Below are 27,369 nucleotides of genomic sequence, written 5' to 3' on the forward strand. Positions count from 1 at the left end.
ACTATCTGATAGTTGTAAGGATTCATCTTCATACATTTCAGATTACAGGAAACCATCTGATAGTTGTAAGGATTCATCTTCATACAGGACTACATGTATGCTAAGATAGCCCAGGACAAATGATTTTGGGTTGAGGACAAGTAAATTGCCCAGGACAAATGTTTTTGGGTTGAGGACAAGTAAATTGTCCTAACAACTTGTCCAACCAGACAAGTCATCTGAAAATCACAGTGTAGTGACAAAATGATCATTTATTTATGAATTTAATGCTGTGATGTTTGACAGTTTGTCAACTGAGTGGATGATTGGCTGCGCAACAACAAATCACATAGAACAGGTTGATGATGAATTAATTAATGTAGAATCTTGTCATATTGCACAGAAAACTATCTGATGCCTGCAAAGCTTCTTCACTAGCGAACATTTTGTTTTGAAAATCTTGATTAGTAATATTTCTAGACAATTAAAAATTGGCTAGCAATTACTGATTGTTTCAAAATTGTGTAGCGATCTGTGAGTAAATCGCAGTGCGATACTGAACAAAATGTTCCCTGTTCATACATGTCAAATCACAGAAAAACATCTGGCATTTGCAATCTTCATCTTCGGATTATAGGAAAATCATCTGACATCTCTACAGCTTCATCTTCAGATGGAGATTACAAGAAAGCAATCTGACATTTGTAGAGCTTCGTCATCTTCATATACTAAGTTTACAGAGTTACAAGAAAAACATTCAACTTCATCTTTGGCCTTCATCTGCATTTCCAATTACAAGAAACAACTAAGACTTGCAGCACTTCATCTTCATATGTTTCAGACTGGAAGAAAACCATCTATCCTCAGAAGTAACACATTCCTCTACCAAAATGGACAACTGACAAACCACATGCATTGTTTAACATAATCTGTAGGGCTTTATCTTCACACTCACAAAATTACAGTTGTTTGCTGTTTTAATCATCTCTGAATACCAGAACAACATAGTAAACATCCACGAATAAATTCAGAGAACTGAAATGCTGGTATAAAAATAAAACCTGAATCACAAGGAAAATACCTTGCAATGTTAGATAATGATAAGTATGTACATGATAATGAAGTTTCGAGACCTGAAGGTGAGCTTTATAGCAGGTGACAAATGAAGAGAGTTATGAATGAAACAAAAAGAACAGATGCACAAGCTTACCAAGAAATTAATTGCAGCATATAACACCAAGAAAAACCCTTAGTACAAGTATGTATGAACATGAGAAAGTTGAAAATATGCTTGCCGGACAACAGCTTAGATGAACTCATCTAGTGAAGCATTTTTATCAATGTCCAAACAAGCCAGTGATGAAGAAAGCTACTTATCTCTTCACTATTTGAGAATATGTAGAGTTGTTATAAATCAGCATTAGTGAGTGAACATGCTCCTGAATAAATATTCCCTGTAAGCCTCCTGTATAAAAATACAGTACAACTCTCCTTGCTTGAACCATTAAACAAGAAGTATCCTGGTACTGATCATCCTACACTGAGTTGATCTGGAACTGAAACACAGAAGTCTAAGGAGGATTGTGGACACCAATCACAAGATAATTTAAGCAACATATCTTCTGTAAAGTGGTGGGGAAATCCACTAAAAATACAGGAACAATGTTAATCCACATCCAAAAATAAAGTTCTGAAGCCATCATCAATAACACAACGTGCCTGGGTCATCTAACATAACAACAAAACCATGGCTCACAGCATCCCAGTCAATTCATGTTTTACTAGACGTTTTCTTCTTCATATTTACAACAGATGTGAATTTAAAATAACACAAAAAAAGGACATATTTGTTCAATATATTTCACAATTTAAAAAAAAGAAAGAAAAAAAGATGTAACAGGATTATTGGGTACTGCAGGGTATTACAAATGCTTGTGCATAATGTAAAATAAAGAATGAAGAAAACAGGACAAATTAGCAACAGGGAATCACTAAATTGCCTCTTTGTCATCAACTACTTACCCGGTCTTTTCTCCTTTACTCAGTTCACAAAAGGTAATGTTGTTAGATATAGGAAAGAGCACTTCCATCATTTTCTTGGACGTCCCTTCGGGAATATTCTGTACTTTAACTGATCTATTTTCTGGCCTTCCTGTAAAAAGAAATCTATATATCTGCTCCTGTCTTTCTAACATAGTATGAAAGCCTGTCGAGAATCCCATGGACACATATTATGTTGACTGGTGTTGCACTGAATGAAGCTGGTCAAACTACCACTGGGTTCCATCCCCAAATTCAAATCTAACCAGCCATGACACATGCGTTTCCTGTGTCAAGACTAGAATAATCTTTTAGCAATGAAAGCACACGTAGCCTAAGTCTAAACCTTTTCACAAAAACTTGGAACCTTGGGATTTGTAGCATGAAAAGAAAACAAAATCCACTCTCAACTAAACAACCTAGAGCTATACTAAACAGAAGCGATTTAAAATACAGATCTTTCAAACTACTGTTAATGAATTTGTTTTTTCAAACATAATATTTCTTCTGAGGCACATGTTGATGTAACTGTTGCTTTTGGTTAAAGTCTTCTTTACAGTAGTTTGTTGGGGTTTTTTGTATTTTTTGGTCTTTTGGTGGGGTTTCTTTAAAGTTCTGTTGTCTTTTTCTGCTGGTTTCAACATTGTCATACACCAAACTTCTGTATTCTTCGTATGTGAATCAAAATAACAAAACAATAATATATGCACACTAAATACAGCTATCATTTCTTCCAGCAATCAAACATGCTAATAACCATAGAACTACCCATGCTGGCTTTGGAATAGCAGCACACTGGCTGATAAAGTGGCATCTTACTGGATCATGAAGTGGCATCTTAGATTGGCTGTAGATGTGGCATCATACTAGTTATGGAGTGGGATTGTACCAGCTACAGATGAAGCAGCATCTTATTGGAAATGGAGTGGCAGCTTTGTGGTTATGCAGTTTCATCATGCTGGCTGATGAAGTAGCATCTTACTGGCTGGTGAAGTGACTAGGAAGTTGCACTGTGCCAGCTAAAGAGTGGCATCTTACTGGCTGATGTCGTGGCTTTGTAGTGGCTAGAGGTGATATCTTACTAGTTGATGAAGTGTCATATTACTGGTTGATAAAGTGGATGATGAAAGGGCATCATACAAGCAACAGAATGGTATCTTACTGACTGATAAGTAGCATTTTCCTGGCTGATATAGTGACATCTTACAGACTGTTGAAGTGGCATCTTACTGACTAATGAAGTGGCATCTTACAGACTGTTGAGGCATCTTACTGACTGATGTAGTGGCATTTTACTGACTTTTGAAGACGCATCTTACTGACTGATGAAGTGAACTCTTACTAACTGTTGAGACATCTTACTGGCTGATGTAGTGGCATTTTACTGACTTTTGAAGAGGCATCTTACTGACTGATGTAGTGGCATCTTAACAGCTGATGGAATGGCATCTTGCAGTAATTAACATCTTATTGGTTGATGAAGAGGCACCTCAGTGGCTATAGAGTTTCATTATACTGCCATGTCGGCTGATGGAGCGATATCTTAATGGCAACGAAGTAACATTTCGCTGGCTGATGAAGTGGCATTGTATAGATGCTGATGAAGTAACATCTTACTGGCTGATGAAGTGACATCTTACTAGCTGATGAAGTGGCATCTTACAGGCTGTTGAAGTGGCATCTTAATGGCTGTTAAGTGGCATATTACAAGCTGTTGAAGTGGCATCGTATTGATCACTGAAGTGGCATCTTACTGGACATTGAAGTGGCATCTTACTGGTCGATGAAGTGGCATCTTACATGCCAATGAAGTGGCAGCTTACAGGCCAATGAAGTGGCATCTTACTGGCTGATGAAGTGGCATCTTACTGGCTGTTGAAGTGGCATCTTACTAGCTGTTGAAGTGACATCTTAGTGGCTGATGAAGTGGTATCTTATTAAATGTTGGACAGGCACCTTACTGGCTGATGAAGTGGGCATCATACAGGCCGATAAAGTGGCATCTTACAGGCCGATGAAGTGGCATCTTACTTGCTGCTGAAGTGACATCTTACTGGCTGATGAAGTGGCATCTTATTGAATGTTGGATAGGCACCTTACAGGCTGATGAAGTGACATCTTCTTACTGGCCGATGAAGTAGCATCTTACTGGCTGTTGAACTGGTATCTTACTGGTCGTTGAAGTGGCATCTTACTGGACGTTGAAGTGGCATCTTACTGGACGTTGAAGTGGCATTACTGGCTGATGAAGTGGCATCTTATTGACTACTCGAAAGGCATTTTACAGGCCGATGAAGTGGCATCTTACTGGCTGATGAAGTGACATCTTACTGGCTGTTAAGTGGGATCTTACTAGCTGTTGAAGTGACATCTTACTGGCTGATGAAGTGGCATCTTATAGGCCGATGAAGTGACATCTTACAGGCTGATGAAGTGGCATCTTACTGGCCGATGAATTGGCATCTTACTGGCCGATGAAGTGGCATCTTACTGGCTGATGAAGTGGCATCTTACTGGCCGATGAAGTGACATATTACAGGCCGATGAAGTGACATCTTACAGGCCGATGAAGTGGCATCTTACTGGCTGTTGAAGTGGCATCTTACTGGCTGATGAAGTGGCATCTTACTGACTACTGGATAGGCATCTTACAGGCCAATGAAGTGGCATCTTACTGGCTTATGAAGTGACATCTTACTGGCTGTTAAGTGGGATCTTACTAGCTGTTAAAGTGACATCTTACTGGCTGATGAAGTGGCATCTTATTGAATGTTGGATAGGCATCTTACTGGCTGATGAAGTAACTTCTTCTTACTCACTGATAAAGTGACATCTTCTTACTGTCCTATGAAGTGGCATTTTACTGGCTGATGAAGTGACACCTTACTGGCCGGTGAAGTGACATCTTACAAAGCTGATGAAGTAACATCTTATTACTGGTGATATGAGATCTTGCTGGTTGATGGAAGTGCTGGCTGATAAGTGGCATCTTACAGGCTAATGATGTGGCACCTTATAACTGTTGAACATGCATCTTACTGGCTGATGAAGTGGCATCTAATTACTGTTGAAGTGGCATTTTACTAGCTGCTGAAGTGGCATCTTACTGACCAATGTGGCACCTAAATGGCTGATGAAGTAACATCTTACTAGATGTTGAAGTGACATCCTACTCAAGGCTGATGAAGTGGCATCAATCTGGTTACGAAGTGGCATCACATTGTCTGTGGGTTCTACCAACAAAATGGTACCACACTGACTAGTGTAAAAATTAGTAGCATCATTTGCTTGGCAGTCACTGTTGGTCACATGTTCATTAAGAAAAAGCACCGACTATCACTATGATTCCTTATCAACCTTCATCAAACTACCATACTATAAAGAAACATCAAGCCAACACACCTCAAGTCTTATACAGTGTAACCCAAATGCTGCCATCACTAGAATTCAAGAGCAGTGCAGTCGGGGTAAAGTTGATCACTCCTGGGAAGACGGCAAAATAAGACCAGCAAAAATATACACCATTCTGTATACATCAGGGTTTGGTCCAACAGCAATCCAATCTTGATGAGGACGGTGTCATATTGGAACCTGTTGCGATATGGTGCATGCCGGAGCAGAACTAACATCCTGCATCATCACCAGAAGCTGCTTGACAGATGACATCAGGTACAGTTCTTTTGAAAATGGAATCACTTCAGTTGCTGTCCTCTTGGATAATAGCAGTTTCTGATGCTGATATTAACATACCATGCCAAACACGCATGGTGCAGTTCTTGGTGCAGAGTTAATATCTCAACAAGTTAATCGCTTCACGTATTCCTATCCAATAGCTTGAATATTTCATTTTACAAAATAATATTTTTTAATGCTGTTTTCCATGGATACTTGCTGTAGAAACCTCTTAAAAGCAGTCATTTACCATAATATTACCCTCCACCATAGTATTTTGGAAATGACATGATCTAAATAAATACTAATTCAGGTGATACTAAAAGTGGGCTTCAAATCTAAGATTACCATCAATGGATTGGATTATTAAAATCTAAGTGATTATCTCTAAGTGATGTTAATTTGTAATCAAACTTAACACAAAACACATTAAAACTGGAAAATATAAAAATGATTGTGAATTCCAGCAGATAAGAAGTAATCTTCAACCAGAAAAGCCAAACTGATGATGTAAATCCCAAGAATCCACAGGATACTATAAGGAATAACGTCAGAATTACTTAGAATTATGAAATGGATTTAAATAGGGCATTGAAAAGCTTATCTCTGGATTAAATAGCAAACATTTGTCTTCAAACTAAATGAAAGATAAATTATCCGAAAATGTTTCCTTAAATTCGGTTTCATAATTAAAATACTGATCTGTAATAAGATGATCAAAACATCCCACATTACTTCCCTCACTTAGCTACTTGCTGGCTATATAGGTGCTAAACATATCCTGCTGTAAAGCTCCATTTTAATTTAACATTATCTCTGATTATCAGAAACCTGTCATACTCATGTGGTTTTAGTGTTTGCACGAAAAAAAAATTCCAGTGGTTCAGATATAAATGAAAAGGTTAACCGGCAACGGTAATCAAATGACAATCTAAGATGGGCGATTTTCATAGCTTTTCCCCAAATTCTTATCATAAATACTAAATTATTATTATTTGGTATGCTGGGACTAACTTGAAAGCTGCCATTTACATTTCAGCACACTACCCCATTGGTTCTGTTACAGAAGAGTACTTGTTGGCACCAAACAAGTCTGAATGAAACGGGGATTTCCAGGAAGCTTTGAGCTTCCGGGTCTGAACAGAAAAACCTGAAGTTCTGCGAATCCTCGATCGATCCAATCGATGCTGCAACTCAGTGTTTCATCATGTTCTAATTTCCACTTCGTTATTTTAAAGTCCCTTATTAAACGTACTATTTTCTTTGCTGTGTATGTCATATTTTAAAAAATTGATTTAGCAAGGGTTGTACTTGTTTTCATTACAATACATCTTTCAGAATTATTTTATTCCAAAAATAGTTATATTAGCCAAAACACGTCAGTTTACATTTTCTGATGAGCAATTATAGTTTTTGCACAATATCATGTCAATATTGGTTTTGTATAACCGACAGACATACGACAAAATCGTTCGTGCAGGTGCACAACTGAATTCAGTGGGAAAGTGCATGACCAGGGGCCCAATTCACAAAGGTCTCTTAGGCTCTGCCAGACAATAAAGCATCCTCTTTGCAAGTGTTTTAGCATTGCACTGCGAGATCGCAAAGTTGCGAGAGTTTTGTGAATTAGGCCCCAGAATAGCAATTTCTTCCTCACAAATCATTAACCTGGCCTGGATAGATAGCTAGCTGAAGTGAGTGAACTGTGGTTTGATGTAAGGATGAAGATGAATTGAAATGAATGAACATTTGCAAGCCCACTAAACCTTAAAAGTCAGTCAGTCTGTTTCTCTTATCTCCGTCTCTCTCTGACCCTCTCTTATAGTCGTTTAATGGTTAAGTTTTTGATCTTGAGGCTGATATGAATGGGGTTTTCGTCCCAGTACCGACTCCCACCCAGGATGAGTTTTAATGACTCACGGTGTAAGGCAACTACACCAACCCCCTCTTACCAACACTGGTGGTTTAATTGTTACCGTATTTGACCGGAAATTAGCCCATGTCTTTGAATAAGCCCCCCTCCGTTTTGATAGCATTTAAGAAATTAGGCCCTCATTCGTAAATAAGCCCACCCCCAACTTCGTCACCTTATAAATAACATGAAACTGCAAGTTTGCTCAAAGTTCATTTAAAAGGTCATACCTCCTGCAGATAATTAAACACAAATGTAACACAATATTTTACCACCAGTGAGATTTAGCAGTCTAACAGTAACAGTGTATAACATTGTTTCCAATTGCATGCCTGCGGTATTTCTTTGAAGTACACAAGCCCAAGTCTGAACCAAAACCAATGTCTATTTTTACCACCACACTGGGTCCGCAGTTAATGATAATTAGGCAAATACCTTATTCTGATTGGCTAAGAACAATGACCTAGATTGACAATTCTTTGTAGTGTAAGCTGGCTGCTTGTGTCACAAACGTGTGTATACACTATTGAGTTTGTTAATTGCTGTTGTTTTAAGTCTTCTCAGCATTAAATTTTGGATGTAAATAAACAGAACTGGTAAGTAATTGTAACATGGAAGGTGTGTTTCTGATAATTAGATACTAGTAAAAAAAACAATTTAATTAATAAACAATTATTATTTATTAATAACAAATGGAACACTAATTAATAGGTGCTACTGAACGTTTTTTGTTTTCTTCCTAGTTCATTTAATTATTATTATTTATTTTATTTTATTATTATTTTATTTTTTTCTCAACAAAACTGGCCCCTTGTCTGGGAATAAGCCCACCCCATGCTAAGCTCACAATGAGTTGTCTTGGCCCCCTGGGCTTATTTCCGGTCAAATACGGTAAGTCTTTTGGTCTTGAGACCGATAGGAATGGGGGTTTTCGTCCCAGTACAGACTCCCACCCAGGATGAGTTCTAATGACTCGAGGTGTAAGGCAACTACACCGCCCTCTCTCTCTCTCTCACTAATGACCAATAATTAACCCGTCCAGGACTGACACTCCAGATAGCCGAGGTGTGTGCCCAGGACTTGAATAACAAATAATGGCAGTGTTACTGCTCATACCTTCTCCATCAGATCCCAGCCTGTAGGCAAGAGTGGTGTCCAGCTTCTGGCTGTCACTCACATTCAGTTTCAATTCACCTGGTAAAAAAAAACATAACGAAAAAAAAGTAAACACAATGGGCCGAAGTTATGAAGTCTGTTCTTCTTAAACGCAGGTGTTTAAGCATTGAAAAAGTATGTAGTTACACGCATGTAAGACATAAACAGTCTTTGTAAATTCGGCCCAATGTTTTTCAAAGATGCAAACTTTGGTTTGGTGTATTTTTTGAACATCTAAGCAATTACAAGAGATCATCAACTTTTGGGGTTTTTTCTGTGACATGCCATTCTTTAATATCCTTTGAATAATTTCTGCTATCTAGGTCACATTCAGATGCAATTCTAGTAAAACTAACTTTCTACTGAATTTGGTGAGTCACAGAATACTCCATTTTAACTAGTGCCACCATCCTTTAATTTTCATCCAGTGAGAACACCGATACTTTACAAATGCAATACACATTAAGTATAGGAAGGAAGAAAATGTTTTATTTAACGAAGCACTCAACACATTTTATTTACGGTTATATGGCTTCGGACATATGGTTAAGGACCACACAGATATTGAGGGAGGAAACCCGCTGTCGCCACTTCATGGGCTACTCTTTTCGATTAGCAGCAAGGGATCTTTTATATGCACCATCCCATAGACAGGACAGCACATACCACGGCCATTGATGTACCAGTTGTGGTGTACAGGCTGGAGCGAGAAATAGCCCAATGAGCCCATTGACAGAGATCAATCCCAAACCACATCAAGCGACTGCTTTACCAATGTCCCACCCCTTATTAAGTATAGTGTGCTTTAAAACATGGAACATCACATGTACAAAAAAAGCCATTATTCTGAGACCATTTTTTCTCTCTTTGTTCTTCACAGATCTTAGTACTCACCAGTTTCAAAAGTACCATCATCTTTTCTTCTGTTGACGAAAATGTTAACTTCTGGTGCTGTCATCTCCATGTGGAATAACTTTGCCAAAATGGTTTTCACATCATTGTGGTGGTGAAGCATTAGACTGATGTCTCTGAGAAAAACAAGAAAAGAATGTTTGTGTAATAACAGAGCTTTCAGTATATCAATTATTTAGTTTAATATTTAATGTTTGTGTAATAAGCGAGCTTTCAGTATATCAATTATTCAGTTTAATATTGTAATGTTTGTGTAATAACAGAGCTTTCAGTATATCAGTTATTCAGTTTAATATTGTAATGTTTGTGTAATAACAGAGCTTTCAGTATATCAATTATTCAGTTTAATATTTAATGTTTGTGTAATAAGCGAGCTTTCAGTATATCAATTATTCAGTTTAATATTGTAATGTTTGTGTAATAACAGAGCTTTCAGTATATCAGTTATTCAGTTTAATAGTGTTTATTTAAAATGGCCAGATATATATATATATGTGTGTGTGTGTGTGTAAATTCAAAGTACATACCCACACTTAGGACGCTTTCCGAACAAAATAAAAACAGCAAAGTGGTCTGCAATGTTGACAATTTTCACCATTTCTTTTAAAGCAAGATCATTACCAAAGAACGGATAGATACGCATACCCCACGTCATACACCTGGATTCTGAAAAACAAACATGTAAAGACATTTATATTACATTTTGTTGTAAATTAATGCTATTCAAAAGGGCATCGAAATTAATTTCCGAAGAAATTACTTTGACATATCTACGTTTTGCTCTTATTGTGATATACTTACTTTGGTTACTGGACAGATTATGGTCAACTTTGTGAATTCAAGGCAAAGATATTACTGATCATATTTTAAATACTGTACTTTCGTTTGTTTACTAACTGGAAAGATGTGTGATGTTTTTACTTTCGTTATTGAATGGAGGGATAAAGAATGTTTAATACACTTTGTTTATTTAATGTGTGATGCACTTTGCTTTTAGAATGAATGTGCAGCCAGTCAGTGCATACTCCATTCTCTACTTATTTTGATGACTGCAATGTGATGTACTTTACTAATTAATTGGAATGTCAAGGAATGATGTATTTTACTTATTGAAGATGAGGACAATGTGCAATTTTTTTTTTTTTAATTCAATGAGGGCAATGTGTGATGTTTCGTCCTTGATGAATGGAAGACCAATATGTGACATACTTTTCTTACCGATCAGGAGGCACCTATATCAGACTTTAGTTACTGAACATTTAGGAGGTATATATCAAGGACTTTAATTACTGAACATTTAGGAGGTACCGCATATATGTACTGGACTTTAGTTTCTGAACATTTAGGAGGTATATATGTACTGGACTTTAGTTACTGAACATTTAGGAGGTATATATGTACTGGACTTTAGTTACTGAACATTTAGGAGGTATATATGTACTGCACTTGAGTTACTGAACATTTAGGAGGTATATATGAACTGGACTTCAGTTACTGAACATTTAGGAGGTATATATGAACTGGACTTTAGTTACTGAACATTTAGCAGGTATATATGTACTGGACTTTAGTTACTCGACCAGAAGAACATGTGATGGACTTCAGTTCCTGTACTGACTAGGAGGCACATACATGCACATGCGATGTACTTACTTTCAGAATCAAATGGCAGGATGTTGGGAGCACTGTCTGCTCCACCAGTAGCCAAACGACATTCTGTACAAAAGAAAACGAAAGACATCTACCTTACCAAAAGCCTTAAAATTTCCATATTCAAAGACACAATCTGATAAATATGGTATCTTAAAACAGATAATTCAATACGGTTAGCATTAGCATATTTCTAGTGAATAATAAACAAACAAAAAAATAATAATAATGTACAACAGGGACCATTGGTGGACTATAAACAACCTTATAAATATATTGATGGAAAGAAATAAGGAAAAACACAAATAGTAACAGCTGCAAACAAAACCTTTGTCCACAGCATCGGGAAGTAAACCATGTTAAGTTAAGTACTGACAGTCAATCCCCCGGGACTGATATTCAAGCCCACACTATATAGATATTTTAATTTTTTACAGGCATAACTGTTCTTAGTAGTGAATTATATTTGGTTTCAAATACCACATGTTCCCTTAATTCTTTCCACCAATATAATTTCCTTGTCAGTTATTTAAACTTAATATGTTTTTTTTAAATTATTCCTGGCATTCACTTACTTGTGCTTTGTCTAGTGTCATTAAACAGATTAAGATCTTCACTCAGTTTTGAAGATATTTTCGGTAAAGGATGTTCATCCGTTGGAATATCCTTTGGCTTCTGCTTTTCTTCTTTTTCATCTTTCTTTGGCTCAGTTTTCACAGTGACAGGTTTATCCTTAGTTTCAGATTTCACCTGGTCCGCAGCTTTGTATGGTTTCTTCTCTACAACAGCTTTTGAATCCGGTTTGCTTTCCACCGTACACGTTTTTGTTTCAGTAACTTTAGAACCTGAATGAGTTGTCGATCGTGATGTACTCTTTTCAGGTAACTCCTGCTTGATGGTCGGTTTCACATCAGCTGGTTTAGAAACAGAATGAGAAGGTGATTTTGAATCTCTATTGCTAGAACTTATACGTGTAGTTTCACTTTTCTCTCGTGTATCCAGTTTTTTATCTCCAGAAGCAGAATCGGTTTTCTTATCTCCAGAAGTGGCAACTGTTTTTTTGTGTCCAGAACCGGAATCTGTTTTTTTGTCTCCAGAAGTGGCAACTATTTTTTTATCTCCAGAAGTGGAACCTATCTGTCTGTCTTGTGATTGTGGTCTCCTATGGTGAGGCAAATCGTGTCTTTTGTCTTTAGAACTGGAATCAGATTTTTGGTCATGCGATTTTGATTTACCATGATCATACGTGTCCTTCGACTTTCTGTCCTGTGACTTTTCTCTACTGCTTTTCTCATCTCTCTTGGACTTTGAACTTGCGTCATCTTTTGTTTTCTCTGTTGATTCTTTTTTGGGTGCACTACTTAAAGACTCTTCCCCTTTACTGACTGAACTTCCATCTTTCTTTGTAGATACAGAGCTGTCTTCTGTATCGGACAGCACCATTAACTCATCATCAGCATCATCAACTACAGTCCACTCACTGGGAAAGCATTCATCATCATCATCAAAGTCACTGCCAACATCCCCTTCCAAATCCTCATCCGACATCAATATCGGTTCATCATCCATGGTCGTTTAACTAGTCAAAAGTATCTAAAACGACATTTAAAAAATATTTAACTCATTTAATAATAAAGTCAAATCTGTCATGACTTTGTTATAAATGGTCACAAAACCTAATTTTGAAATTACAGAGAACTTCTTATTAATATGTTTTGAATTAATCTTAAAAATCACAGTTGATACTGAAACATAAAATTTTCAATTTAAGTTGAAGGGACATTCCTGAGTTTGCTGCAAGTTTTAAGATGTTATCGACTAACAGAGACTTTTCAACTATGGTAATTACATATCAAATATATTTTTCTGCATAAAATATTAGTGGCTGTGTATTAAACGTGTTTCTGATCGTTCTAATATTTGTACTAGGTTAAATTTTATTTTATTTCCTAAAATATTATTTTTTCGTACGTACGAAATTATTCGACGACCAGAAACACATTGAATATATAAACACTGATGTTCTAAACAAGAAAATATATTTAATATGTAAGTTTAATCGTAGAAATATTTTATTAGTAGGAAACATCTTACAATGCAGCAAACTCAGAAATGTCCCTTTAAAGCACCGAATTTTAACAACTCATTCCAGTGTAAGACCAGCTTGTCAAATACTGAAGGTGTCTACGGTCCCCATCAACCAGGTTGTTTCATCCTAATTTTTATTTTGTTAATAAAAACCATTTATTCGTTGATTTATTCAATAGCCTTGGACAGTATATATTTATTGCCTTTGGGGAGACAAAACGAATAACTCAGGATTTAAAAAAAAAAAGTTTTATAGTATTTCTGTCTCATTTAAATATTGTGCATGGATTCATGCTGCTGTAAAATACTGCTGTAAATTTAATTTGAGGTATAAATTGTACATTCGGAAATTTAATGCGTCACCAACAGTATATTAGGATACAACAATGAACTTAACAGCACAACTTAACAGCAATGCAACAAAGTTTTGATAAACTTGCCCCAATCTCAATTTTACTGTTCTTAAATGATTGTGACAATATTAAAAATGGACATCTACAACTTACATTGAAACTCCACTATTACAGCCACTTATTAAACTTGGTTTTATATTGGGGAGATCCTCATATCGGAAAAACAATAATCTACTACTGTAACAATTAACTATTAAGACTAGGCCTATTTTAAAGATGTTTGTAAGTTTGTCACTCATTTTCTTAATTAGAGTACAATTTAGAGATTGAAAACAGCAGTGGTGGATCCAAAAAATCCATGGGGTGGGGGGTAATAACATGTGGTTAATGGCCACAAATGTTTCTAAAGGGATTCCTTGGTTTTCACCAATGTAAAAAATAAAAAAAAATAAAAAAAATAACTGCCGCAAAATTTAGGGGGGCCCGGGCCCCTGCCCAACCCAGCATTAAATGCACCACCAATCCCTGCAATTAAGAAAATGTCTACAGCCAAAAAAACATTGCACTGGAAAAAAACACCTGAATATAATTCAATGCAAAAAGTGCCGTGGAGAATTAAAACCTCCACAGCATTGCAGATTGCCCATGCAGATTGCAGGGGTTGTGCCACTGAACAGTCTTGACAGCTATCTTGAAGATCAGTATAGACATTGCTTGTGTTATTACTATGACAATTTACACCTTTGAACTCCCATCTAGTATATATGTTCTGGCATGAAATATATATTACAATTCCATCAAATCTAATATATTATACTTTTGAACAAAATAAAGTGCATCTGGAGCATGTTGACTAACTGCTGGGAGAAGTTGGTAACATTTTTAGGGAAGCTGACCAACACCTGGGGAGAGGTGGTAGAGGGCAAGGTGCTTTTGGGGCAAGTTGATCTGTCCCTTCCTGAAGGCTCGGAAGGATTATATTATTATTATGAACAGTATTATAAACTGAATTTTTTTTTTTAAAGTCTTCAAAGCTAAAATAAATATATTTATTTTTGGGGTGTGTGAAATGACTTGAATGAGATTTAAGGCAAACCAACCCTGGGTTAACAGGACTAAGGGCGTTTCGCAGGGTTCAAAATGATTTCAGAGTGAAATGATCCAGAATCCTTTGTCCTACGAGATTAGTCCAAACGGACATAGAAACTAAGAAAGAAAGTGTGGTTCTTCCTACGTCTGAAAATTGTTACATTACTTTATATATAGCTGGTAAAGTATACTTGCGTCATTATTAACAAAATAAATATTTCAAAGACAACCTTCAAAACTTTCCCCGCCATTTTAAATTTGCTAAATCTAGGGAAACAACTCGCCCTGCACGTTAAGAAAAGTATCAACTTACTTAATATGTGCCCTGCACTACTACAAGATTTCATCGTAGTAGTATGTGGAACCTGTGTCATTGTAATAGTTTTTTCATTTTTGTCTGGACAAAATGTTGGGGGAAATCTACCAGTAATTAAAGGTAGGAGAGTAATTTATCGTATCGTCAATGTCCCTAACTGTGTTATGCTTCCAACTCCGTTTGGTTTGTTTTCTTGTGCACGGTTCGTGCAATCAACATTCGATTTATTGCCGTCTGCTTGTCATTCATTTGTGAGGTTTTTCTTCACAGTTCGTGAACATTTTCATTAGCAATAAAGTTCAGACAAGTAAGTCTCTCAATATAAAACTTTACAAACCCTTAAATTTATTAATTTTGCTGAGTCGTTTTTGTTTATTCCTTAAAATTACTGATATTGGGTCCACTTGACTCGTAAAAACGGAGATGAAATGGAGTAAGATGAAATAATAACATTCGGTGCTTGTCACATGCCCTCACACATGCCAGATCAACAAGCCCAAATCATTTAAGTTTTAAGATTTTTAAGCCCCATATTGTTAGCATTTGTTTTTAATTATGAAATTCTGCTGTAGTGAATAGTATTCATAATCCATTTGTAACAATCGTAAATGATTTTGAGTGTATAAATTGTGTTAATTATGAATCAATTCATTGGAAAATTTATATTTTACAATCTATTCACTGGTATGAACATAAAACAAAAAATGAAAGTTTTCGTCCACTGTACATATTTCAGAAACATTTTTTTTCTCTCCATATAGTGGCCTTAAAAATAGAAAATGACGAACCGCACATGTGCAGTACAATACTTTTTGCAAACGCATGTGCCTGAACGCAGTTAGGAATGTTGCACTTTTTCCTATTTACTGAAGGGTGTTTCACTTTTGTATACTAGAATGGATTTGTTTGATGTCCACACTGTGGTTTAAACAATATTTATTTCACAAAAGAAATGGATTGGCCTATATTAAAAAAAAAATTGTTGAAAAAATTGCATTAACATTCGGTAGGCTTATCTGTTTTTGTCTCTAGGCTGAACCGGGGGGATACAGGCTTGGAATAGACAAGTTCTTTAACAAAAGTTTTGGTGCCATTCTCATTGACCATCTTAAATAATTGTTGTAATCCCCAGGTGTGAAGTGGTCACTGCAAATCATATCCCATCTTGACAGTCCTTTCCAATAAGCATGTGTTCAGTTTAAGAACCACTTCCATGCAAACAATGTCAGTTTGTATTTCGGAAAAATATGCAAACTTCTTTTGCCTTTAACTGCAGCTTTTGTACATCCATACACTGAACAATGGTTCACCATGTTTCACATTTGAAAGATATCGCATTTTAAAAATACACGTGTTCCACTTTCATGTAAAATGTCTGAAAGGCTGCGAATCACACTTTCATGTTATGCCGGTTAGCGAGTCACGGGGTCACGGACTTAACTCTTGGAGTTCAGAGGCTTTCTGACAAGTGATGGGAAAAACGCGACTTTTTATTGCAAATATATTAAAAAGGGGTCAAATTTTTTTAATTAATTTTATTGATACTTCATATATCGCCAACTGTCGAAAACCATTCAAAATCGAAAACCGTATTATTTTACTTCCAGGTATTTTGTAATGTCTGCACATATTCGATTGTTGATACAAGAACTTCTTGTTAAGGAAGTACATTTAAAACAAATTTCCTTAAAAATGCGGGGGAAAAAAGAAAGAATAAGTTTTATGCACAGTGAAATGTATTATTACAGTTAATTTGCACTCTGGAATCTTAATGAATGCAATGCAAATGCATCCCTAAACAGCAACAGGTGCACGACGGAATCCACACAACCAAACACGTCTGCTAGCATTGCGAAATGAGAATGATGGATCATTTCCCGATAACCACTTTTAGGTCATGTGACTGTCATGTTCCTGTTTACGCGGGAAAAGCCGATTTTATGTTGTTGCCATTACGTTGATAACGTCATAGTACGGTTTTCGATAATGCTTTTAAAATGACGGTTTTTTACCACCTGGTGTAATTTTTTATGGAACAGGGATAACATGCAAGTATGTACTTACCTTTTTATACATTTTATTTCTAAATTGAACAAGGTAAATGTAACAAAACGATAAAATTGGAAATTGAAATATTTGGCTGTCCACTGTATTTACGGAAAATAGCGGATAAAATACGGAGCTATAGTGCGTGGTAAAGTCTGATTGGCTATTACAAAGTTGTCAGATGCCATGCTTTTGAAGTAAAAGTCACTCCAAATTTCAGTTGTTGTATTTTCGCTTTCCAGGTTAGTAAAACACAATGTACAGAAGACCTACACGTCCCACACCTTGGCAAAAACACAGTTTATGTAAATATATCAGGGTGCAATTTGTTTTTAAAGTTTTGATTAGCAGTTTTTCCTACTGGATGGAGAATTGATTAGCAACTATTGGAATTTGATTAGCACTTTAATAAAATGAGTAAACAATAATAAAACACATTCTTTTCAATGATATTGCATATTTCTTATACATGTATCTGTATTGTGGGCTGCTTACCCCAAAATAAAACAAGTACAGAACAGTACATGTGAAGGGTCATCACTGTCACGTGTTTACAAGGCCGTATCCTCCGGAGGTCAAGGGGGGCAGTGAGTTCAGCCAGCCGTTTGTCGCTAATGTTTGCCAGACTGTTTTTGACGCAACAAGTTAAACCGAACGACCACTTCGACAACCGGTCAAAATAATTATCAGACATTTTGACTACTGGCTATCGCTGAACGCAGATCATGCATAGCACCGAGTGTCACTTGTAGTATAAAACCACGTGGCAGGTAATTTGACGATAAAAATAAAGTGCATGCGATGCGCTATGTGTTTTGTATCTATAGGCATTATTCAAAGCTAAATCGGAAATAAGTTAACGCGTAATTAAATTTGCGGAGCTATTAGCATGTTCGCAATTTTCGCGGTATATTTAATTCGTGAACATAATATATTTGCGTGCATGGTAGGCTACAAGTTCAGTATACAAGGTCATAGCTGCTTGCAAATTAGGTTACCACGATGACGTAGCAACTAGTATGTTACGTCACTGTTCTTGTTAAAACGTCAAACATCCTACGCGTATTCCGACAGTATTTTCTATTTGAAATACTAACACACGCGAGAAGGTTGTACACTGAGATAAAAAATTTAAAATGTTTATCATTGGCGAATCAGTTACCAGCTTGGCTGCGATCACAGAAAATCGACACCCCTAAGTGCGTTCTTCTCCCAATTTGGTTACAAAAAACATGCATCGGAAACTGCTAGTCATTGTTACAATATTGCATCGCGATCGCAAGATTTTGCATCGCTTTTTGCGATGCGAACCCGGTCATTTTGCAGCCTGTATATGTATAACAAGTTGACATGTCCAGTTAATTTGATGTTTTGTTAATAAATGGTTATCGCGAAAGATGAGTCGCATGACCTTGGGGGTTGTTAAGTTATGTAGGATTATATTAGTAAATCTAAGTTTATGGTTTAGGGAAAATGAATTGTTGCTCCAAAATACTTTATTAATATGATACAGTGTAATTGTTGGATAGTAAATATTGGATGTTTGTACTCGATTTAAAACAAGGGAAAGTAACTTGATGAATACATGTAATTGCCTTGACTGATAGCATATTATTTAGGTCGATTGGTCTATATGATTGGTCAAGAATTAGTCTAGCGTTATCAAGCAGTGTTCTCGCTGCTCCATTTAAGCGGGGCGCGCCGCCCCGCTTTCACGTTTTGCCGCCCCGCTTTCGTGTTTTGCCGCCCCGCTTTCGTGTTTTGCCGCCCCGCTTTCGAATTATTTTTCCCATGTAAACTCAATGCAATTTCATAAGTTATTGTGTTTTATCAAACGAAAGCAGCTAGCAAATATTTCACTAACGTTGGTTGAACGCAGCCCAGTTCTCGGAAAATAACGTCAGGTCGTTAATATTCATGAATCGCTACAATGCCCCTCATTGGTTGGAGTCCTGTAAGAAGAGTGTGTCTCATAGATCAGTTTTCACTGAAACAATGCTGTTTAATCCTACATGTGAATGACTGAATGAAAGAATGTTTATTGACACCCTGCTTGTGAATGGAATTCGATCGTAAACAGTCTCCCACACACAGCTTAAAATCACACCCCAATTACCAGTGAGTTCGATGCCAATTTCTTTGTTTCTGATCGGCTAGGAACCGTCAACGGTTGTCAGTACCCAAGCTTGTTAATCCCTATTGTACTGTAATTAAAAATAGACCCATATACCATGACGAATAATTTTGAAGTTGTCCGACTCCTGGCTAATCTTTATTTTCTGTTATTGAAATAAAAGGGTAGACGTGAAATCCCGTTGTGGTAATTGTTTTTATCTGTCAATATCTAATTTCACTGAGAAGGAAGAAGTTAGTAGAGAAGGAAGAAGTTAGTACTTGTTCTACATTGTGAGACATATAGAGTAATTAATTGTCTATCGTCTTGGCAGAAATCAGATTAAATTCAAAGAGACGTAAGTATGAAAATTGCCTTCTAGTATATTCAGTAATTATGAGTCGGAAGCCCAATGTTCAATATAGTAAAATGTATGCGTACAACATTCATTCTGTCTCGTGAACTTGCCATGGCAAAACAGACTACTTTATTTGGTCTCGGATATTCAAAAAAAAACACGCGGACACGATTTTAGATATTAATTCCGAAGAAGAAGAAAACGCTTCGATCTCAACTGTATCTGTAAAACGGCCAAAATTGACATCAACAAACTCTTCGAATTTGTCTAAACATCGAAAATCCTCGTTTTACCATGGAGGGTTGAAATGTGATAAATACAAGATGTGGTTAGAGTATCGTAGAGAGGACCAAGGTAAGTGTTTTGTATTTTAATCAATTATGTATTAATAAAAACACATGGCTTCCAATCTGCCAGTCACGTCAGGTCAGGTCAAGAGAAAAGCATTTTCAGTTTTGAATACGTAGTCTTTATAAGTTTATACCAAATTCACGCTTTAAGTTCAGTTAAATTAGTTACTTATAAGTAACTTGAGTTTGTTAAGCAATAAATGATAATTTTTGTTACGCGTTCATACGCATGGAAAATGTAGTGCGTTAGGCCTATTATCATGTACAAGATTGACAAAACAAGGAAAGTTTTATCAAACACTGCCAGAAGTTTTGTTGGATGTAAAAGACAATGGATTCAATTCCAAACAGCTAGATGCAAAACCAGAGGAACTGGATACGTTCAAAAGAAAGGTATCAACGACACTTAATCTTTATACCTATCAGGCTTTGTATAATGTACATGTTTACCAAATAATAATATTGTTGTCATTATACTTTAAATCTTTGAACATATCTTCTTTTGCACTCAATCTTGATCGTTTGTTTTCATTTTGGTACCTTACAGGTATATGCTCCATTCCTTCAAGGATTGATGATTCAAATTGAAAGACGATTTCCAGACACAGACACCCTGTCTTCATTCAAGCTGTTTGATCCTAAGGTGATGCCAGACATTGAATTACACAAACTGGACAACTATGGAAATGAAGATATTGAAGTAAGTACTGCTTACATGGATATATATGACTTTATTTTTGTAACAGTGTTATTTTTAGTACATGTATCTAAATTTATTTGTGTTAATTTTAATCTTTGTGTGGTGTATTTTCAGTCACTGGCTGCTCACTTCACCAACAAAGTGGAAGAGGCTGAACTTAAACTGGAGTGGAGTAGATTTTTGCCATTCCTCCACAGAAAAAAAAAGAAAGGAGAAAATGTTGATGAGATTTTGGCATTCCTGGCATCTGACAACAACCAGCCACAGTTGCAGACTCTTGCAAGGATATGTCTGGTCTTACCAATGTCCACAGCTGGTATGTCTGTCTTCAATATAGTTATAAAAACATTTTATTGTAAATAAGCATTTTGAACACACAAACCTACAATGTATTTACATGGTAAGACAGAGCAATGCTTTTAGTTGTTTTAACTAGTATTCTTATTACTTTACAGATTGTGAGAGGATTCTCTGCTCTCAAACGAATCAAGACATGTTTGAGGAATCGATTATCAAAAGGCATTCTCAACAATCTCATGCTAGTGTCTGTTGAAGGAGAAGAGGAGCCAGAGGAGACTTTCTACCATGATGCTGCGCACAGATGGCATGCCAAGGGAAATAGGAAGATTGACTTTTCTGTGTGAATGGACTATAAAGTGCAACCCACATTACCCATGAATGTATATAAAAGTGTTTTAACCAACGGTTCTAGTTCACATTCGTTTTGTTCGTCGGGTCAGGTCGGGTCGGGTTGGGTGGGATTTTTTGTTTTGTTGATTTTTTGGGGGGTGGGGGGGGGCGCCCTCCTTTAATTTTTGGCCAGCGAGAACACTGTCAAGGGAAGTAATTTTAATGTTCAGAAGAGAAATAGAAATTTCAGTCTAGCGTTATTAAGGGAAGTAACTCCACTGTTTACATTTTAATGGTTCTGAATAGAAACTGAAGTGTGGTTTCAGTATTTAGTTATTTGAATTAATTGATCAAATAGGTTTGCGACTAAATGTCTATTCATTAGGTAAGCTGGAGTTAACTGATGTGTTAACCCCGTAAAGTGGAGATTGAATATGTAGTTTAATGTCATGATTTTGTTAATTAAGAGTTAACCCCATATGGGATAAAGTGAAGATTGACTGCTGTTTATGGTCATGATAATGTATCAAGTCCTATTGTGGAAATTGATTGTTTAGTCATCCAAGTGCGAGTGCACTATAATAAGAATACAGGTTAGATGCGTTAACCAAGCTTAGTAAATATTAGTGTTGAAGTCATATTAATGTTGATGTTGTAGTGCCTTGTGCATATTTATGTAACATAAATTGACATTGATGAAAAGTGGTGAGATGCCATGCTTTTGAAGTAAAAGTCACTCCGAATTTCAGTTGTTGTATTTTCGCTTTCCAGCTTTTCAGGTGCCATAAATACAATTTGTTATGTAGAATCTGTGACACACAATGTAATTGAAAATATTTTGCCATAATTTCTACTGGTCACCATGACAAATTCTGAGGATAATCTATTGGTATGATATTTAAATGTAGGAGTCATTTATCGTGATTGTTAACACTGTATATATACAATGTTACGAATGTGGTTCGGACTTTAGTGGTTCCAACCGGCCTCGGTGGCGTCATGGTTAGACATCGGTATACAGCCTGGTAGGTACTGGGTTCGGATCCCAGTCGAGGCATGGGATTTTTAATCCAGATACCAACTCCAAACCCTAAGTGAGTGCTCCGCAAGGCTCAATGGGTAGGTGTAAACCACTTGCACCGACCAGTGATCCATAACTGGTTCAACAAATGCCATGGTTTGTGCTATCCTGCCTGTGGGAAGCGAATAAAAGATCCCTTGCTGCCTGTCGTAAAAGAGTAGCCTATGTGACGACAGCCGGTTTCCTCTTAAAAACAGTGTCAGAGTAATCATATGTTTGACGTCCAATAGCCGATGATATGATAAAAAATCAATGTGCTCTAGTGGCGTCGTTAAATAAAACAAACTTTACTTTACTGGTTCCACTCCGACAATAAAAAAACGAAGTTTGCCACCGTTTCGTGTAGGTTTCAGAATTCAATTGTTTTCGCCTCGTGTACCTAGTATATTTAATTTAATCAAAATAGGCGCAAAACAGACATAGATGAAAATTAGACTGTTAACATTAGCAAAAATTACCTTTATTTTCAGAACGTCTTGTTCCACTGAACTCGCTTCTGTCCTTCAAATTCCTCCGCATACGCTTTGCACAGCTCCACCATTAATTTAGTAAGTTACTAATACTATTAGTCAGTAACTTAGTAAGCGATTGAAAAGGCCTCCTAACATTTTTTATATATATATTTTTAAGACAAACATATAATGTAAGATTGTTAACAACTGCTATAGGCAACAGTAATAAGTTATAAACGATTCCGTTGGGTTTTATTATTTTTATTTTTTTTATGTACAAGTACATCCTTGGATAGTTGTTAATGCTAAACTTATTTCAAATATGTTATTTGGGACACCCAAATAACATATCCATGTGCTTTTTGATCACTACAAACCAATTGGATCACACTCCTGAACTATCCCACTTGTCCAGTGACACCAATGACATAATGAGTTTGTTCATGGAGTACGATATGTCTGCACGTGCATGCGGTTTGCAGAACTGCGTGGCCAGATATGATTTTATGTTTCTTTGTTCATCTATATAGTTTCCAAACGTTAATAATAAAACCTTATATATTTTAATTGTTTTATCTTGAATTTGTATTTTGAAAAGTGATGATTTCTGTAGAAAGATCCACATGCAGTTTCAGCGACAGAACCTGTGTATTTCTCATCACTTCCAAAATCACGGATAGATAATTTCATCTAATTATTAAATATACTCTTCAAAAAAATATATTTACAATTGCCAAAATTGTAAGGTATATTAGCGGTGGGGAATGGTTATATAATAATAGTGAATTAATTGGGCAAACATTACAACCGGTAGTTCAGTATTACAGTATGACCGACCACCAAAGATCTTGAAAGACGATTGGGGTCAGAAGTGAAATTAGAAAGTTGACGGGGTTTTTTTTTATCAGTAAATCGCAAATTCAACAATACAAATGACTAAAGACAAAGCAATAACAACTCTATGATCAACAGACTGAAAACGATTGACAGAAATAATGTTCCACAGTGATTAATCCTACCTTCCTGGAAATTGTCAAAATCGAGAATGACACCCAACGCACGTGTACGGGGCAACTGCGTGATGCACGTGCACACTATGGAATGTGTTTCTGTGTGTTGATAAACAGATCTGAACGTTCTTTACAAAAAATTAGGATGTCTGTGGTCAACGTATGTTCGGTCTAATATTTCAGGTTTCCCTATTTTGTTTGAAGAGTATATATCAGTGGCGTAGGAAGGTGCCAAAAAGTGGTGGGGGGCACACTTTTATTTTTATACACTTTTACTCTAGTATAAAGCAAATATAAAGCAAAATATCCGAAAGGTTGCCTCCCGCTTTCTACGCCAGTGTAGGCCCTATATGTTCATGTTTGTATAGGTGCTGATGCAGATTTTTTTTAGGAAAGTGGTGCACTGTTTCGGAAATGGCGCAACGTTGACACCTACAATATTCAAAAGCACTGAACACGAAAATATTACATGCCTCAACTAATAATAAATAAATGTTATTATATCCCCCTGACAAATAATGGACTTTGGGGGGGGGGTCACTTCTTAAATTGGTGGGTGCGCACAGCGAGGACCCTCCCCGTGGTTCCGCGCTTGTTATCTTGAATTAAGATTCGAGTACGCAGTCATGCATGAGTGTACACGTCCACTATGATCTGCCCGATCGGTCTAGAACAAAGGTTCGGCGGAAGCCACTGGCCCAGTCATCATAGGGTGGTGGGGGCCGCAGGGGCGCGTGCAGTGAGAATTAGTAGAAGGGAAAGTGAAGAAGGGTCTACATGTGTTTCAGGCTGAGATCGCAACAAAAAAGTGTGAAAGGTTGTGTGCGTGGTAGTAAGGAATGTTTATCGATATGATTTTATCGGAATAAAAGTTTGAAACCACGAGGCGTCTCAGTTATATATTTGCCTCCAAGCCCCCCCCCCCCCCCCACCGCTCTGCCGTGCCTGAGAGGAGGGTGAGAGACAGACGGGATGTTGATGCATTCGCCTTACGTCTCCTCACAGAAATCTTAAAAAAATAAATAATAATAACAAAGCCAAGTAAAATAAATAAATTGGTTAGCGGGTTTTTAAAAAATTATTTCAAGGTGTGATTTTTTTATTATATATTTTTTTTTTTTATGAATCTATAATTTTAACATTAGATAACAGTCATTATTCTAAAACGATGTTTGTGTCGGTTTAAATACAAGACTACTGTTTTGAATGACTACTACACTCACAAAACATGACATGAACCATGCTAATTGCCATAATTGTGATATTGCGATGCATTGGGATATTTAACCAAATATTGCGATATCAGGGCCGTAGCTAGCAGGGGGGCAATTGCCCCCTCCCCCGAAAAAATCCGGAAAGCATTATATCTTCTTAACTCTTTAAGGAGTTTTAGACTATTAACTACTCAGTTGCCCCCCCCCCCCCCCCAAACAAAAAATCCTAGCTACGGCCCTAGATATATATTGCAATATATTGCACAATCTTGAAACTAGGCTTAAATTAAATGCATCTGTAGTAATGTTTGACTTTTTAATAAAAAGTTACTGTCTATTTTAAAGTCTATTAAAATCTATATTTATAAGAAAAAACCCATATCTAGCATGTCAATGGTTTAGGCAAACAAAATTAAAATGGTATGACTACTGTATCTCAAACCTACAAGTAAGTTTAATATTGAAACCCTAACCCTCACAGGACTTTTATAATTTTTACAAAATCCACTAGCCATGGGATCAGTGATTTAAAATTTTTACTAGCCACAATTAAAAATTCACTAGCCCTACCTTACTTAATATAAATTTTACTAATAGTAATAATAAGATATGTTACTTAAAGAGGAAGATAACGATTAAAAACACTAAGATTAAGGGGTGGGATTGGGGGCAGGATATTCATATTTACAAAATGCAGCATTTGACAACCTTTTTTTCCCACTAGCCGTCAGGCATGGTAAGTAGTTATTTATTAGCCCAACATTAAATACCATTAGCCATGAGAGTGGGGCTACCATAATTTAGAACTCTGCCATAAGCTTTCAAATGACTGAGACAAAGATTTTCTACAGTTTTGTGTTTACTTGTTATGAGAGATTGCTGTCACCTGTAAAATAAGGATTTTATTATTTTTTAATGTAAGATCAAAATTCTACCAAATAGGCCTACGTACCAGTATTAAAATATACTCTTCAAAAGAAGAAACGCAAAACCACATTGTCGTAACATTTGGAGAATTGATTTAATTATTGAATGGTGAGTCCGATAATTACCAAATGTTGCAAGATTGTTCACAATTCACTCTAGTCCATTGTGAGTAAGTGATAGGACACACCAAGGTCAAGGTCATCTGGAGTCAATACCGGGTGTGGCCTCCGCGTGTGTTGACAACTGCCTGGCACCGCCTGCCCATTGAAGCAACCAGAGTACGGATGACGTCCCGGGGGATGGTGGCCCACTCGGCCTGCAAGGCTGCTGCCAGCTCGGGCAGGGTCTGGGGCTGTGGTTGTCGCTGTCGGAGGCGTCGGTCCAACTCGTCCCATAGATGCTCAATTGGGTTCAAATCCGGTGATATCGATGGCCAAGGAAGGACATTAATGTTGTTGTTCTGTAGGAAAGCCGTTGTGAGACGTGCTGTGTGAGGCCTGGCGTTGTCATGTTGGAACATTGCGTTGGCGTTGGCCATAACTGGAACGATGTGTGGCCGGAGGATCTGGTCAATGTAGCCCTGTGCATTCAGGTTGCCCTGCACGTGGACCAGGTCAGTTCTGCCAGTGTGTGAGATGGCTGCCCACACCATGACACTACCCCCGCCGAATCTGTCCACTTCCTGCACGCAGTTTGCCGCATAACGTTCACCACGACGCCTATACACGCGACATCTTCCATCATGACGTCGGAGCAGAAATCGGGACTCGTCACTGAACCACACCTGTCTCCATCGCAGTTGAGGCCATTGTGGATGAATCTGGCACCACTGCAGTCGGAGTCGACGGTGTTGTGGTGTTAAGATGACACCTCGAACTGGACGTCTGGCACGAATTCCTACCTCACGTAGGCGGTTCCGTACGGTCTGGTCGGATATCCTGCGCAAACCTGGTATTGCTGCGGCTGTGGAGGTGGCAGTAGTCAATCGTTCCCGAAGGTGGCGTACCCGGATGTAGCGGTCCTGCCCGGGGGTAGTGACCCGTGGTCGACCGGATCTAGGGAGGTCACGTGTTGATCCATCTTGCTGGTAACGGTCCCACAGTCTGGAGATGGTGCTTGGGGACACATGGAATGCCCTGGCAACGGCCGTTCTGGATTCGCCTGCGTCTAGTCGGCCGATGGCATTGTTTCCCTGCGGTTCACTGAGACGTGGCATGTCCTGGATTGTCAACTGTCGGCCAGATACAGAGGCCAGGCAAGCGAACACCCTGCACTTTTATACTGTCGGTGTTCATGTTGCACGTGCAGACAACGCACGTGCA

The 27,369-nt window shown here is 37.3% G+C and overlaps 1 protein-coding gene across 1 annotated transcript in view; it reads right to left on the bottom strand.

Annotated features, from left to right (window-relative positions):
• Positions 1 to 22,939, bottom strand: part of LOC121379341 — a 39,395-nt gene extending 16,456 nt beyond the window's left edge. Inside the window, exons 1-7 of the mRNA XM_041507912.1 lie at positions 22,903 to 22,939; positions 11,896 to 12,913; positions 11,324 to 11,386; positions 10,198 to 10,336; positions 9,653 to 9,786; positions 8,720 to 8,797; positions 2,002 to 2,131 (exon numbers count right to left, since the gene is read on the bottom strand). Coding sequence (XP_041363846.1) covers positions 2,002 to 2,131; positions 8,720 to 8,797; positions 9,653 to 9,786; positions 10,198 to 10,336; positions 11,324 to 11,386; positions 11,896 to 12,889 — 1,538 coding nt within the window. The 5' untranslated portion in view covers positions 12,890 to 12,913; positions 22,903 to 22,939. The remainder of the gene's footprint in view (positions 1 to 2,001; positions 2,132 to 8,719; positions 8,798 to 9,652; positions 9,787 to 10,197; positions 10,337 to 11,323; positions 11,387 to 11,895; positions 12,914 to 22,902) is intronic.
• Between the last annotated feature and the right edge of the window lie 4,430 nt (positions 22,940 to 27,369).

The sequence above is a fragment of the Gigantopelta aegis genome, chromosome 8 (genome assembly GCF_016097555.1).
Source record: "Gigantopelta aegis isolate Gae_Host chromosome 8, Gae_host_genome, whole genome shotgun sequence".
Taxonomy (NCBI): domain Eukaryota; kingdom Metazoa; phylum Mollusca; class Gastropoda; order Neomphalida; family Peltospiridae; genus Gigantopelta; species Gigantopelta aegis.